The following is a 12,923-nucleotide window of genomic DNA, read 5'->3' as shown; positions in this document are numbered from 1 at the left end:
CAGAGCATCTTTCATGCACGTGTAGATGGCTGTCAAAAAAAGAAGCATCTGGTGCACAGCACAGTAAAAGAATGTAAGAGTGCCAGCAATGCCTAGCAGAACTCATGAAATATTAAGTGACGAAGGTACGCGTGGCGTCATGGACGTCGATGAGGGCGAAATGCAAAAATGCCCTGTACCGTGCATTGGGTGCATGTACAAAAACCCAGGTGGTCAAAATAATCTGGAGTCCTCCACTACGACACGCCTCATAATCAGATTGTGGTTTTGGCATGTAAAACCCCAGAATTCTTTTATTTTCGCTTATGCAAGTTGCATTAACTTGTTTCACCTGTTATTATGGCACAAGTAACATTTAGCAAAAGGTGGGAAGCTTTCTATCTTTCAGAGACGCTCATTTAAAGGACTTAGTTTTAGTGAAGGTGGGAATTTGGTTGGTAGATAGAGCGATCGGGAATTAACCGAAGGACAACTTTACACTATTCAACCGGTATGGGCATTTGGTTTATTTTTCTGTGGCATATATATTCACAAGTTCTTAAGCACAACTGAAATTACTCTGTGTGATCCTTGTGGAAAATACAGCAGCAATCAGTATTCATTAGTTAATATTATATTATTATAAAATTTCTCCCGCAAGCATTTTTCCGAATGCACGCAGCGTAGCCAATAAGTTCAGCCTACTTGAAAGCATAGTTGCAGCCAATCAACCGCAGTTCATAGTCATCTCGGAAACCTGGCTTCACGAAGGCGTCCAGGATTCCGAAGTGTTTCCACCTTGTTATCGGCTCATACGGAAAGACAGAGAATCACGGGAGGGGAAGTTAGCTGTCGCAATTAAATCTAATATAAAATTCACAGTTTTAAACAGCATACCTGACCATGAAAGCGTATGGTGTAAACTTATATTTAATGGAAAAAGCATATTTCTGGGTGGTATGTACCGACCTCCGAATGCGCCACCTGAATATCTAGACATTATGCACGATTACATTGCACAACACACTAACTCACATTCCAATATTATCATCACAGGTGATTTCAATTTACCAGGAATCAATTGGACTAATCTTTCGCACTACAGCTCTGACGCAAAAAGTGCTGAATCACTATTGTTTGTCATTTACTTTCTCTCTAGACCAACTAGTTTCGAAATCTACTAGAATAGCTGGTCCATCATGTTCTGTGCTTGATCTGATGTTCGTAAGCAGCCTATTTCAACATAACACATTAAACATTGAAAATGGCATTTCGGACCACAAAATGATTGTATTCTCCTGCCCAGTTTTAGGAAACCGTGAACGCATTAAGCCATCGATTGCTGTTATCAGGGATTACTCAAGAGCGGATGACAATGCTATCTCAGAATATTTGAATGCCTGTTTTCTGCAGTTTTGATTACTTCTTGACATAAATGAATTATGGTTACATTTTAAGAATATTGCACATTTTTGTGAAGAAAAATACATTCCGCTCAGAAAGAAACGAGTGAACAGAGAACATCCTTGGTTATCACGCGAAATAATACATTTAAAATGAAAAATTAAAAGGAAGCGCAGAAATAAAACCACACGTGACCTTCAAGATCTCGTATGCTTGCTACAAGATAAGATCCAAACGGCCAAGGAGCATTTTTTTCACTGTTACTCTGCCTTCTTACATGATGAATAAACCACAAAAATTCTGGCGCTACTTATCAAGGAAGCGGCACACCGTATCACAGATTACTGTTTCAAACGAGACTGTTGTTCAGCCTGACGTCATAGCAAGCAAATTTAATGAATTTTTTCAATCTGTATTTAACAGAACTACCTTTAATGGCCCCTCTCCATGGTATCAGTTCGACGATCCAATGCCTGAAATAGATATCGACCAAGAAGGAATTTTTCAACTCTTGTAAAAACTGGATGTAAAGAAACCCTGTGGCCTTGATCTTATATCAAACACATTTTTGCAAAAACTTGCAGTTTGGACGTCAAGATACTTGTATGTAATTTACAGGCAATCTTTGGAAACTTCAGCGTTACCCGACGACTGGCGAATGGCCAAAGTAATACCTGTGCACAAATCTGGTGCTAAACTTGACGTAACTATAGACCTGTTTCATTAACATGTGCGTCCAGTAAATTGTTTGAACATATTATTTCTAAGGCCATAATATTGCACTTAGAGAATAATAACCTACTATACAGCCGGCAACATGGATTCTGTTCAGGTCTAAGTACTATTACTGAGTTAGCTGAGATAAACCATGATATAGCTACCGCTATAAATAACAGAAGCCAAATAGATGCCATTTTCTTAGATTTTTCAAAGGCCTTTGATGTTGTTCCTCATCCAGATCTTATTAGTAAACTAACTGCCATTGGTATACACGAGAAAACAGTATCATGGATCAAGAACTATCTCGAAAACATAAAGCAATGCGTAGCTATGAATGATATTATGTCTGGTTACATCAACATTTTTTCTGGTGTACCACAAGGCTCGGTTCTTGCGCCCCTCCGATTTCTGACCTACATCAATGATATTCGTTCATGCATTCAGCCGCCTATTCAAATGCGCCTATTCGCTGATGATTGCGTAATGTACACAACAGTGAATACCAGAGAGGATCAGGTAAAACTAAACGATTCGTTAGCTGCAATAAAAATTTGGTGCAACAAATGGGGGATGAAACTGAATGCAACAAAAACTACCAGTATCTCCTTCACACACAAGAAAAATGTGCTTCAACAATATACCACTAAGAAAATTCGATGAGGTCACATGTCTCGGAGTCACTCTTACAACGAAATTAAATTGGGAAGCTCATATAAATAACACATATGACAAGGCACTAGGTAAACTACATTTCTTGAGAAGGAAACTCAGAAACACATCTCCTAGTGTTAAATTAAATGCATACAGAACCTTCATTAGACCCACTTTAGAGTATGCTGACATTATTTGGGCCCCGCACCAGAAGTATATAACCGACAAACTAGAACACATACAGAACTTAGCATTGAGATTTATATATTCACAATATTTGCGTCAAACGAGCATTACGAACCTGCACGTCAAGGCTAACATTCAACCACTGGCTCAACGTAGAATGATTTCGAGATTAAAATTTCTATACTTGCTTTATCACGGCTCCTATTGAATGCCACAAGCAACATACATTCAAGCGTCATTCAGACTTTATGCCCAAACTAATCATAATGAATCGGTACGGCACCATCCCAGCCATAATAACACTCACAAGAACTCTATATTCCCACACACCATTTCCCATTGCAACATGCTACCCTCTAGAGTCATAAACTGCCCATCTGCCAACGCATTTATTGACAGTATTGAGAATCTGGAATTTGAATGGTGATAAGTAACTGCAGTTACCTGTATTTCATATGCAGCCTCTTGTCGATGCATACTTATGGTAGTCGTTATTCCTGCTTCACGAATTGCTCATTTGAGCAGAGTATATGTATTTATTGAGTATGTTCATTTTTGTGCCTGCTAATGCTTTTTATTTTGGATACAGTAGTTTCACTTCTTTCTTTTTTTTTTGTAGTGTATTCCATGTTGTAACCACTCCTGCATGGGCCCGACGAGAGCCTGCAGTATTGTGAAATAAATAAATAAATAAATAAATAAATAAATAAATAAATAAGCAATATGCCATAACAGACTGGTTTAGTGCTTGAATGGTAGACTCGAACATAATTACAAGAATGCATGGAGGCACTCTCAGCTTATTGCCAAAATGAGTGGGTGTTCCCCACTTTACCATGAAAGCACCAATGAGGTTATTAATGCTTTCGACAGCCCAGGGAAGGGGGGGGGAGGGAGGGAGGGATATGTGTCGGTACTCCTTTTGTAACCCTGATGACAGAAACTACTGTCTTATTTGTTTTTACACCATTGGTCACTTATCCTGCAGATTTCTGGCAACTCTGTGTACTGAGAAGTGGACTATACATGTGGTGTCATTTTCTGAAATACAATTGTTGGAAGATGCATATTGTGGTGGCTCACACTGTTACTTTGCCGTTTGTGTGTTTGCACTTCAGTCCTAGCAATCACATTCCTCATTAACGTGGCTTTGTCATTTTCTTTGTGTGCATGTGTCTCTTACAGTATCTTTTGTTGCACTTTTCGTTTCTAGTTATCTGCTTCCTGGTCTGTTTCACTGATGTGTCTGGCCTTTGCATTTTATACAGCCTTGTAGCTTGACACTGCATTGTGCTGGGCCTTTAAGGGACACTATGTGAGATATTAAGGAAAGTAGAGTACACCCGTTAGAGACTAAGTGGGCCACTATGACTACTAGCTGAGGCTTCATAGGCCTTAAAGAACATCAGAATCTAATATGCAGGGAGGTGACACCATCTTGAAATTTCTACACCAGCTCCTTGCGATGTAATGGGGCTTGGTAGCATCTTCTTAAGCCTATTTGAGTAATCGCATTGAATTGACTTAGCAAGGATGCAGTGTACTGACTTCAATGCTCTTCAGCAGAGAAGTGGCCCAAATACACAGAAAGGCAGTGAAATTTGTGATGTCATACTGACGTCGGCAATATGATTTGCACATACAATTTGTAAATAAAATTTTGGGCTTAGTTTTGTCTACTAGCAAATGTTTTTCATCAAATAAATGCATATAGAGTTCTGAAGAAACAGACTACCGATGTCAACTAATTTAAAGGGGCCCTGAGCCACCCCTCGGGCTTGGTGAAATAACATAGTCCACCGGTAGCATATGCTGCTATGAACATCTCAGCCAAGTTTTGCTGTTGTACACGGTGCGTGGAGGTCGCAAGTGGATCACGAAGTCACCTTTCTCTCAAACGCTCTCATTTCAACAGAAGGCCCGGTCCTCTTTCTCTTCTAGACACACTATTTTGTCATTACCTTAGACGGCGGCTATTGGCCGATAGCTGACATCAAGGTGCAATCAGCTACATGGTGTAGATACCGCGGCGACCGTGGGGTGCCACAACGAGTCCACTGGCTAAGTGCACTGTGCCTCGCTGAGGACAACCGCGTTTGGCTTGTGTTTAGCGCGTCGTAGGCATCAAAAGCGGAAGTTATGGTGTCTGCGTTAACATCCAAAACGAAATTTGAACTGCTCGCCACTGACATTTAGAAGGCATGCACCACTGCGCCGTAGCCTTTGAAGTGCAAGGCGTTGAAGAAAAAATGGGAGCACAGCGGAGGCTGTGTTTGATTACCATTAACTCCACTTCTGCCGAACACATAGAAGGACTTTCTTGCGGCAAAGTATGTCTGAAATAGCCTATTTTCACTTCAAATGCCTTTCTCCACTTCGATAAATAGTGGTTCAGGGACCCCTTTGATGCCTTTCTTTAGTCCTTCTAAAAATTAATACTGTTTAGAGGTGTTTCCTTGTTTCATGACATTGGTGTAGTCTGTTGGGGTGGAGGAAGCATTTGCTTTTACAAATGGTTTACTTACACTTGCGCCATCCAACAATGACCCTGAAGCAAGTGGCCATTGCTTGTGGCATTGCATGATGTACAGTGTATTCAAAATCAATTCTTTATAGAACACCTGTGTCATGTTTCATAACATTGCCATGTCCCTTAGCATCGATCAGCTCTGGATTGTGCTTTGTGCTTCATGTTTTATTTTTATTTTATTTTATTTTTGTTCTTAGGCACAGTCTGCCATTGAGGCAAACAGCCTCCAAGCCAGCCAGCCTTCTCATGTGTCGGGGGGGGGTGGATAATTGCCCCAGCCAAGGCCAACAGGGCCATTAGGGGGCGTGGCCGCTGCACACATGCGGGGGGGGGGGGGGTGCAAGGGCACTCCCGGACACTGTGTGTGACAGCTGTTGCCTCATTTTGTGGCTTGTGGTGGCTTCAGGTGACATGCCAGCTATGTACCTGATGATTATTTGAAGCTTGTCTCTGAACCTTCCATTTATTGGAAACATTTCAATTTAAAGCACTGTGTACTCATTACTATTGCAGTAGTCATACAGGTTGTTCTGTGTAGCTTTATAGGATTCATGATGTTTGTGTATCTGCTAGCAGCGACTACTTTTTACCCCGCTTGTGCGATTGTTAAAATTATGCTTATGATTATTCTCTTGCTAGGAATTTACAATTTAAAATAAAGCCTTTTTTTTCTTATTGTGTAATTAAAAACATAGGCTGGTAAAGTCTGGGCTTCTAATGCTAGAAGGCTGTTTTGTGCCATTGCAAGCAAGCATGTGCAGACAGTGGTTTAGCAGTTGGAAATATGGAGGTTAGGCCAGCTTGTTGTTAGAAGGGCAAATAATTGGCAATTTTTTTTTTCGTTATGATTGAGGTAGCCGTTAGATCTTGCAGTGAGCTTTAACTAGGAACATCTATTGCAAAATTGCAATGGGCATCATTGCAAAAATAACTTGCAGTGGAATGGTGTGCTGTTTAACACAGTTCAGTAACTTCCATAATCGTATTAAGAAATATTATATATATTTCGGTTCTGTATGTCTATTCAGAATTTTATCATTAGAAAGATAGGAGGCTGGCAGCCGTCTTCTACATGCACATAAAATTTATTATATTCATGAGAACTAAATTACAGAAGAACTGACATCGCTGACAGCCATCTTCTTGCAAAGACATTTGTTTCCTTCCTTCTGCCTTTGCTTCTTCTATCAAAGACCAGTGGACGAAGGGGTCTAAAAAAAATAAAGGCCAACTTCCGCTTCAGGACAGATGCTTAATGGGAGCCAAAACATTGCGACAAGAGTGATGGCCTCAGCTGCTTGTCTGATATCTGGTGTCTTGCCAGCAGTTCAAAGTGACCGCTGGGGAAGTGCAGGCTTTGCAGTCTGACATCCGTGTGTCAAGTCGTCAGCTGGCTGAGGGCACAACTGCATGCCGTCTGCCCATGTTGCCTCCATCACCACTGACTGATAGCAGAGATAGTGTTGAAAGATGGTTGCCCCTGCCAAGGTCTGGCTTGGATTAGGTTTCTGCCATATGAACCGACACACTGATAATGACCTCTGTAAGCGCAAGGGTTCACTGAAGGTGTGGCAGATCATTGGGCACATCAATGCCATGTCAATTTGAATGTTATGCAACTATGTGCTTTGCACATTGAATGAAATTTGAGCACTATTCCAAACACTACAACATTTTGATAGAACGACTGAAAAGAGATTCAGGTGCCTTTTAACTTTTAGATTTTCGGGAGACTTAAGTAAAGAGGAAGTGAAAAATGAAGTGCAAGTTGGCATTTCTGTTGCTTGTTGTCAGCCATAAAACAGCAGCATGCAAAGCAAAAGTGATGTTATTGGTGCATTTCTGTTTGATTATTTCAGCGTAAAGATGATTCATAGGTAAAAGCAAACCTGGTTGATGCGTTTTCGAGAGCTCACAAGGAAGCTTTGGAAAGGTGTTTTATTAAAAAAACAAAGAAATGTGTACAAGTTCCCTATCACTGACACTTGGGCTGTAGAGCGATTCCTTATCTGGATAAAAATACATGGGTCAGTGTTTTCTTTTTATGACTTCATTAGTATAAATATTTTGTTCCTGCAGTCAGGGCTTTGTACATCTCTTGATTAGTGGGTGGTTGTGGTTTTGAGCAGTAAAACATGGTTTTAAGTTTAGCAGCAACAGTGTATCCTGTGTGTTTATTGTTCTATGTATTCTGCCTTTATTGCACTAGTTATAACCATCTCAGCCGTAAAAAATCACTGGATGTTTGCCAGTAAAGACAAGAAGCACAGTCTATAAAGAAAGTGGAGGCTGAAGCAGCATGTGCATTCATATAGCATTTCTGGTTGTTAGGCAAAAAAATAAAATAATATACTTGGATGGGGTGTTAATGTGTGCTGGAAGAAAAACTTAATAGGGCCATCGTTGGTGTTTACATTTGGTAATAAAGCGTAAATTATAATGTAATATAAAGCCCAAGCTGTTGCAATGTGACAGTTTGGGCCATTTGGCACTGCATTGAATACTGTGGATAGTGCAAAGTGTACACAAAAAAAAGGACAAACACAAGTGCAAACTACATTTTATTGACGAAGGGCTTAGATTTATTGTAAACATCAAAAAATGATTTAAAAAATGATTAACTGATACTGTAAAGCAATCATTTGTGGTATGGAAGCGCAACACGCAAAACTGCAGTGAGAAATAATTTTTTAGTGGCATTAACATAACCAGTATTAAAATGACTCAGAAACAGACCAAGAAGTTAGTTCGGTAATATTTTAGCTCGGAACCAGACCGAGTTGAAGCCCCACCATATGGCATTGCTCTTAGTGCTACTAGTAGTTTCTCCTTACTGTAGGAACCATCTGGATTTCAAGACGTCATAACTTGTTCCCAGGAACTTCATGTTACAGTTGGCAGCATCCTAAGAATTTAGTGAAAAATACAGTCGAATCTCAATAATTCGAACTCGAAGGGGCCCAAAACTTCGTTTGCATTAAAGGAAGTTCGAATTAAAAGAAGGACTTGTTTTTGAAATATACTTTCTTCGTGCACCATAACACGACGCACGAACGGTGCAAGTCGTGAAATATCGCTGTGTGCAAGCACACAGCGAGCAAGGACCACAAAACTGCTCATGCCGGCCAACGCTCGCTTCCTGATAACGGCAGAAAACGAAACTTCGGGGAGTGGGTTAAGCTGGCATCAGCACAAAGGCGGCCGCCCGCGGAAACCATCGAAGATGAGGGAGTTGAAAGGGAGGGTGAGGGGAGAGTAGTTGGCAAGAAAGGGCTGGAGAGAAGGTGATTTGCTTTCCCGCCAACTTCCTGGTTGGCGCTAATTACTTCTGCCACCACCAAAGCAACGGAGTTGCCGAGCCAGACTGGGCCTCCACTGCTGCTTCCCTCTGCGTGCTCATGTGTTTTTTCTAGCGTCTGCTGACAGATCAGCACTATCTTTACCTTCTTCGTCCTGCTTTCTTAATGCGGGTCATGTCTTATGAAGATGACGAAGTCATTGCCGCTGATCATAAACATGTTTGTGTGCTCCCTTCCATTGCGGTGTTCCCGCGTTCAAGAGACAAGGAGAATGAGGTACTCGGTATTGCCTTCGCGTCCTTATATTGAGTGTCTGTCTTGTCCTACAGAATCGGATATGGCGCAGTCTCCAACAACCTTTCCATCGGGACGTCTCGGTTTAGACGTGTCATTGTAAAAAAAGAAGCATGAATGAGACCAATCAAGCCTACCAAAACAAGTGTAAGCAAGAGTTGATGCGAGCAGAAGATAGTGTGAAACAAGCGGTCAGGCTGGACAAGATGCCAGTACAAGTAGAGCGTTCTGGTGGGTCCTCACGATACCAGTTTTCCGCATGTACGTCACTGTAGGGGCCACTGTCTCCTCCGCTCGCGGCTCCCTTACTGCCTTGGCGATTCACGAAGCCGATCAATGAGTTAGCGGTAAGAGGGAAAATAGAGGAATTCCAGATCAAGCTACAGAACAGGCATTCGGCTTTAACTCAGTAAGAGGACCTTAGTGTTGAAGCAATGAACGACAATCTTGTGGGCATCATTAAGAAGTGTGCAATGGAAGTCGGTGGTAACTCGGTTAGGCAGGATACCAGTAAACTATCGCAGGAGACGAAAGATCTGATCAAGAAACGCCAATGTATGAAAGCCTCTAACCCTACAGCTAGAACAGAACTGGCAGAACTTTCGAAGTTAATCAACAAGCTTAAGACAGCTGACATAAGGAAGTATAATATGGATAGAATTGAACATGCTCTCAGGAACAACGGAAGCCTAAAAACAGTGAAGAAGAAACTAGGAATTGGCAAGAATCAGATGTATGCGTTAAGAGACAAAGCCGGCAATATCATTACTAATATGGATGAGATAGTTCAAGTGGCTGAGGAGTTCTATAGAGATTTATACAGTACCAGTGGCACCCACGACGATAATGGAAGAGAAAATAGTCTAGAGGAATTCGAAGTCCCAAAGGTAACGCCGGAAGAAGTAAAGAAAGCCTCGGGAGATATGCAAAGGGGGAAGGCAGCTGGGGAGGATCAGGTAACAGCAGATTTGTTGAAGGATGGTGGGCAGATTGTTCTAGAGAAACTGGCCACCCTGTATACGCAATGCCTCATGACGTCGAGCGTACCGGAATCTTGGAAGAACGCTAACATAATCCTAATCCATAAGAAAGGGGACGGCAAAGACTTGAAAAATTATAGACCGATCAGCTTACTGTCCGTTGCCTACAAAATATTTACTAAGGTAATCGCAAATAGAATCAGGAACACCTTAGACTTCTGTCAAGCAAAGGACCAGGCAGGATTCCGTAAAGGCTACTCAACAATAGATCATATTCACACTATCAATCAGGTGATAGAGAAATGTGCAGAATATAACCAACCCTTATATATAGCTTTCATTGATTACGAGAAAGCTTTTGATTCTGTCGAAACCTCAGCAGTCATGGAGGCATTACGGAATCAGGGTGTGGACGAGCCGTATGTAAAAATACTGAAAAATATCTATAGCGGCTCCACAGCCACCGTAGTCCTCCATAAAGAAAGCAACAAAATCCCAATAAAGAAAGGCGTCAGGCAGGGAGATATGATCTCTCCAATGCTATTCACAGCGTGTTTACAGGAGGTATTCAGAGACCTGGATTGGGAAGAATTGGGGATAAAAATTAATGGAGAATACCTTAGTAACTTGCGATTCGCTGATGACATTGCCTTGCTTAGTAACTCAGGGGACCAATTGCAGTGCATGCTCACTGACCTGGAGAGGCAAAGCAGAAGAGTGGGTCTAAAAATTAATCTGCAGAAAACTAAAGTAATGTTTAACAGTCTCGGAAGAGAACAGCAATTTACAATAGGCAGCGAGGCACTGGAAGCCGTAAGGGAATACATCTACTTAGGGCAGGTAGTGACGGTGGATCCGGATCATGAGACGGAAATAATCAGAAGAATAAGAATGGGCTGGGGTGCGTTTGGCAGGCATTCTCAGATCATGAACAGCAGGTTGCCATTATCCCTCAAGAGAAAAGTGTATAATAGCTGTGTCTTACCAGTACTCACCTACGGGGCAGAAACCTGGAGGCTTACGAAAAGGGTTCTACTCAAATTGAGGACGACGCAACGAGCTATGGAAAGAAGAATGATAGGTGTAACGTTAAGGGATAAGAAAAGAGCAGATTGGGTGAGGGAACAAACGCGAGTTAATGACATCTTAGTTGAAATCAAGAAAAAGAAATGGGCATGGGCAGGACATGTAATGAGGAAGGAAGATAACCGATGGTCATTAAGGGTTACGGACTGGATCCCAAGGGAAGGGAAGCGTAGCAGGGGGCGGCAGAAAGTTAGGTGGGCGGATGAGATTAAGAAGTTTGCAGGGATGGCATGGCTGCAATTAGTACATGACCGGGGTTGTTGGAGAAGTATGGGAGAGGCCTTTGCCCTGCAGTGGGCGTAACCAGGCTGATGATGATGATGATGATGATTCACAAAAAATCGGCCCAGGACCGATCCCTCCCGTGGCACGCGTTTGGCACTAAGGTGGCTGGGGCATTACGGCGTGACGCAGAAATGGCAAGAGGGTGAAATTTCCGCCACATTTAAAAAAAAATTTTTTTTATTCTGTGTGCGGCATTGAGTGGTTTCTCTTTAGCCTGTCCTCTATGTCGGGGTCAGAGCAATGCTGGTCGGAGGCGCCGCCGCATGATTTGGCGCGTTGCTGAGAGCATTGTAGGAGTGCGGTATGTTCTAATTAACCCTCGTAAATGCTTGCGCGTTTGAGTTACCAGCCGTTTTCACCCATTGGAATACACGTAACTTTGACGGGTCCACAGTGTCAGTTCAAATAAACTGGAAGTTGGAATTAAGCATGTTCGAATTAACGAGATTCAACTTACACTGCTGTTGAACTCTGAGAATTTGTTATATATGCGCCAGTCAATTACATTTGCTAATTTCTGTCACAGCTGACGTCTAGGGGACTGTTTTAGAACACAAAGGTCAGGCCCAACAGAGGTTTGTGGGTGTAGCTTGTACTGAATCCTTAGGCCATCGTAGAACGCTACAGAGTCTTTGAGTGTCATGGAGTCATAGCGTGGGCTTTCCTCCTCAGCTGCAGGTGCTATCACTGCCTCTCTGCCTGTGCCTGGAAGGCAGGCAAGGAAGGTGCCATGCTTCGGGCTCTTGAGGTGATGCATTGACCATCCCGACACGGCTGTTGCCTATGGCTGCCGCAGCCGTGAACCATGCCGAGCCAACTGCAGAGCCGGCTTCCTCTGCAGCTTCGGCCACGGCAGTGTGTGCGCAGAACGGTGCCGGTGAGCCCCCACTGGACGTGGTGGACATCTTTGTGGATGGCTCCAGCGAGGTATCGCTGCGAGAAGGTGCACTACGAGTGCTCCAGCACGTGCGCCCTTGCTGGGACCTGGCTTCTGTTCGATTCAAGGCAAGCAATCTTCGAACCCCTTTGGATGCCTCGGGCAGCTTTAGTACTTGTGTAAAGTTTGTTGAACAGTTGCAGCATGTTTTTTTGTTATGACTGCATGCTCATTGTCAGATGAGTCTGCAATTCCCACTCTTATGGGAATTTAGGTGCCACACAACCACCAGGCAGAAGACGCCCTTGTTCGGCGGCAGCTTGCCGCACCGACACGAATGCACCAAAACACACACTCCCTGATCTGGCTGGGGTTTATACAGTCGACTTCCGTTAAATCAACCCTGACGTGACCAACGAAATTGGTCGAATTATCCGGCAGCCTGAATTAAAGAAGATTCAGAAAAATATGACAAAACACACTGTTGATTCATTTGGCAGTATTTGCCGGTTCCAACACAATCCTGAATCAAATGCGCGCCCGCTTTCTATCTGTAGAAAGTAGAAAACCAATTTAGAGATAGCATTAAAGCCCTTAAACAAAGTAAAAATTAAATGCGCACTATTTTTTAG

At 42.6% G+C, this 12,923-nt stretch overlaps 1 protein-coding gene across 5 annotated transcripts in view; it reads left to right on the top strand.

Moving 5' to 3' along the window:
• The window catches only part of eas (ethanolamine kinase 1), a 74,826-nt gene that overhangs the window by 5,595 nt on the left and 56,308 nt on the right, over positions 1 to 12,923 (top strand). For 4 of the 5 annotated variants that reach the window (XR_008613994.2, XR_008613993.2, XM_050185377.3 and 1 more), the window contains exon 2: positions 12,087 to 12,419. Coding sequence is in view for 2 of the 5 variants with exons in the window: in XM_050185377.3 (XP_050041334.1) it covers positions 12,198 to 12,419 (222 nt within the window). In the remaining 3 variants the exon portion in view is untranslated. The remainder of the gene's footprint in view (positions 1 to 12,086; positions 12,420 to 12,923) is intronic. The other variant, XR_008613995.2, reaches the window with a different exon arrangement.

This window comes from Dermacentor andersoni, chromosome 4, assembly GCF_023375885.2.
Source record: "Dermacentor andersoni chromosome 4, qqDerAnde1_hic_scaffold, whole genome shotgun sequence".
NCBI classification, from domain to species: domain Eukaryota; kingdom Metazoa; phylum Arthropoda; class Arachnida; order Ixodida; family Ixodidae; genus Dermacentor; species Dermacentor andersoni.
This window is presented reverse-complemented; position numbering and strand designations above follow the sequence as displayed.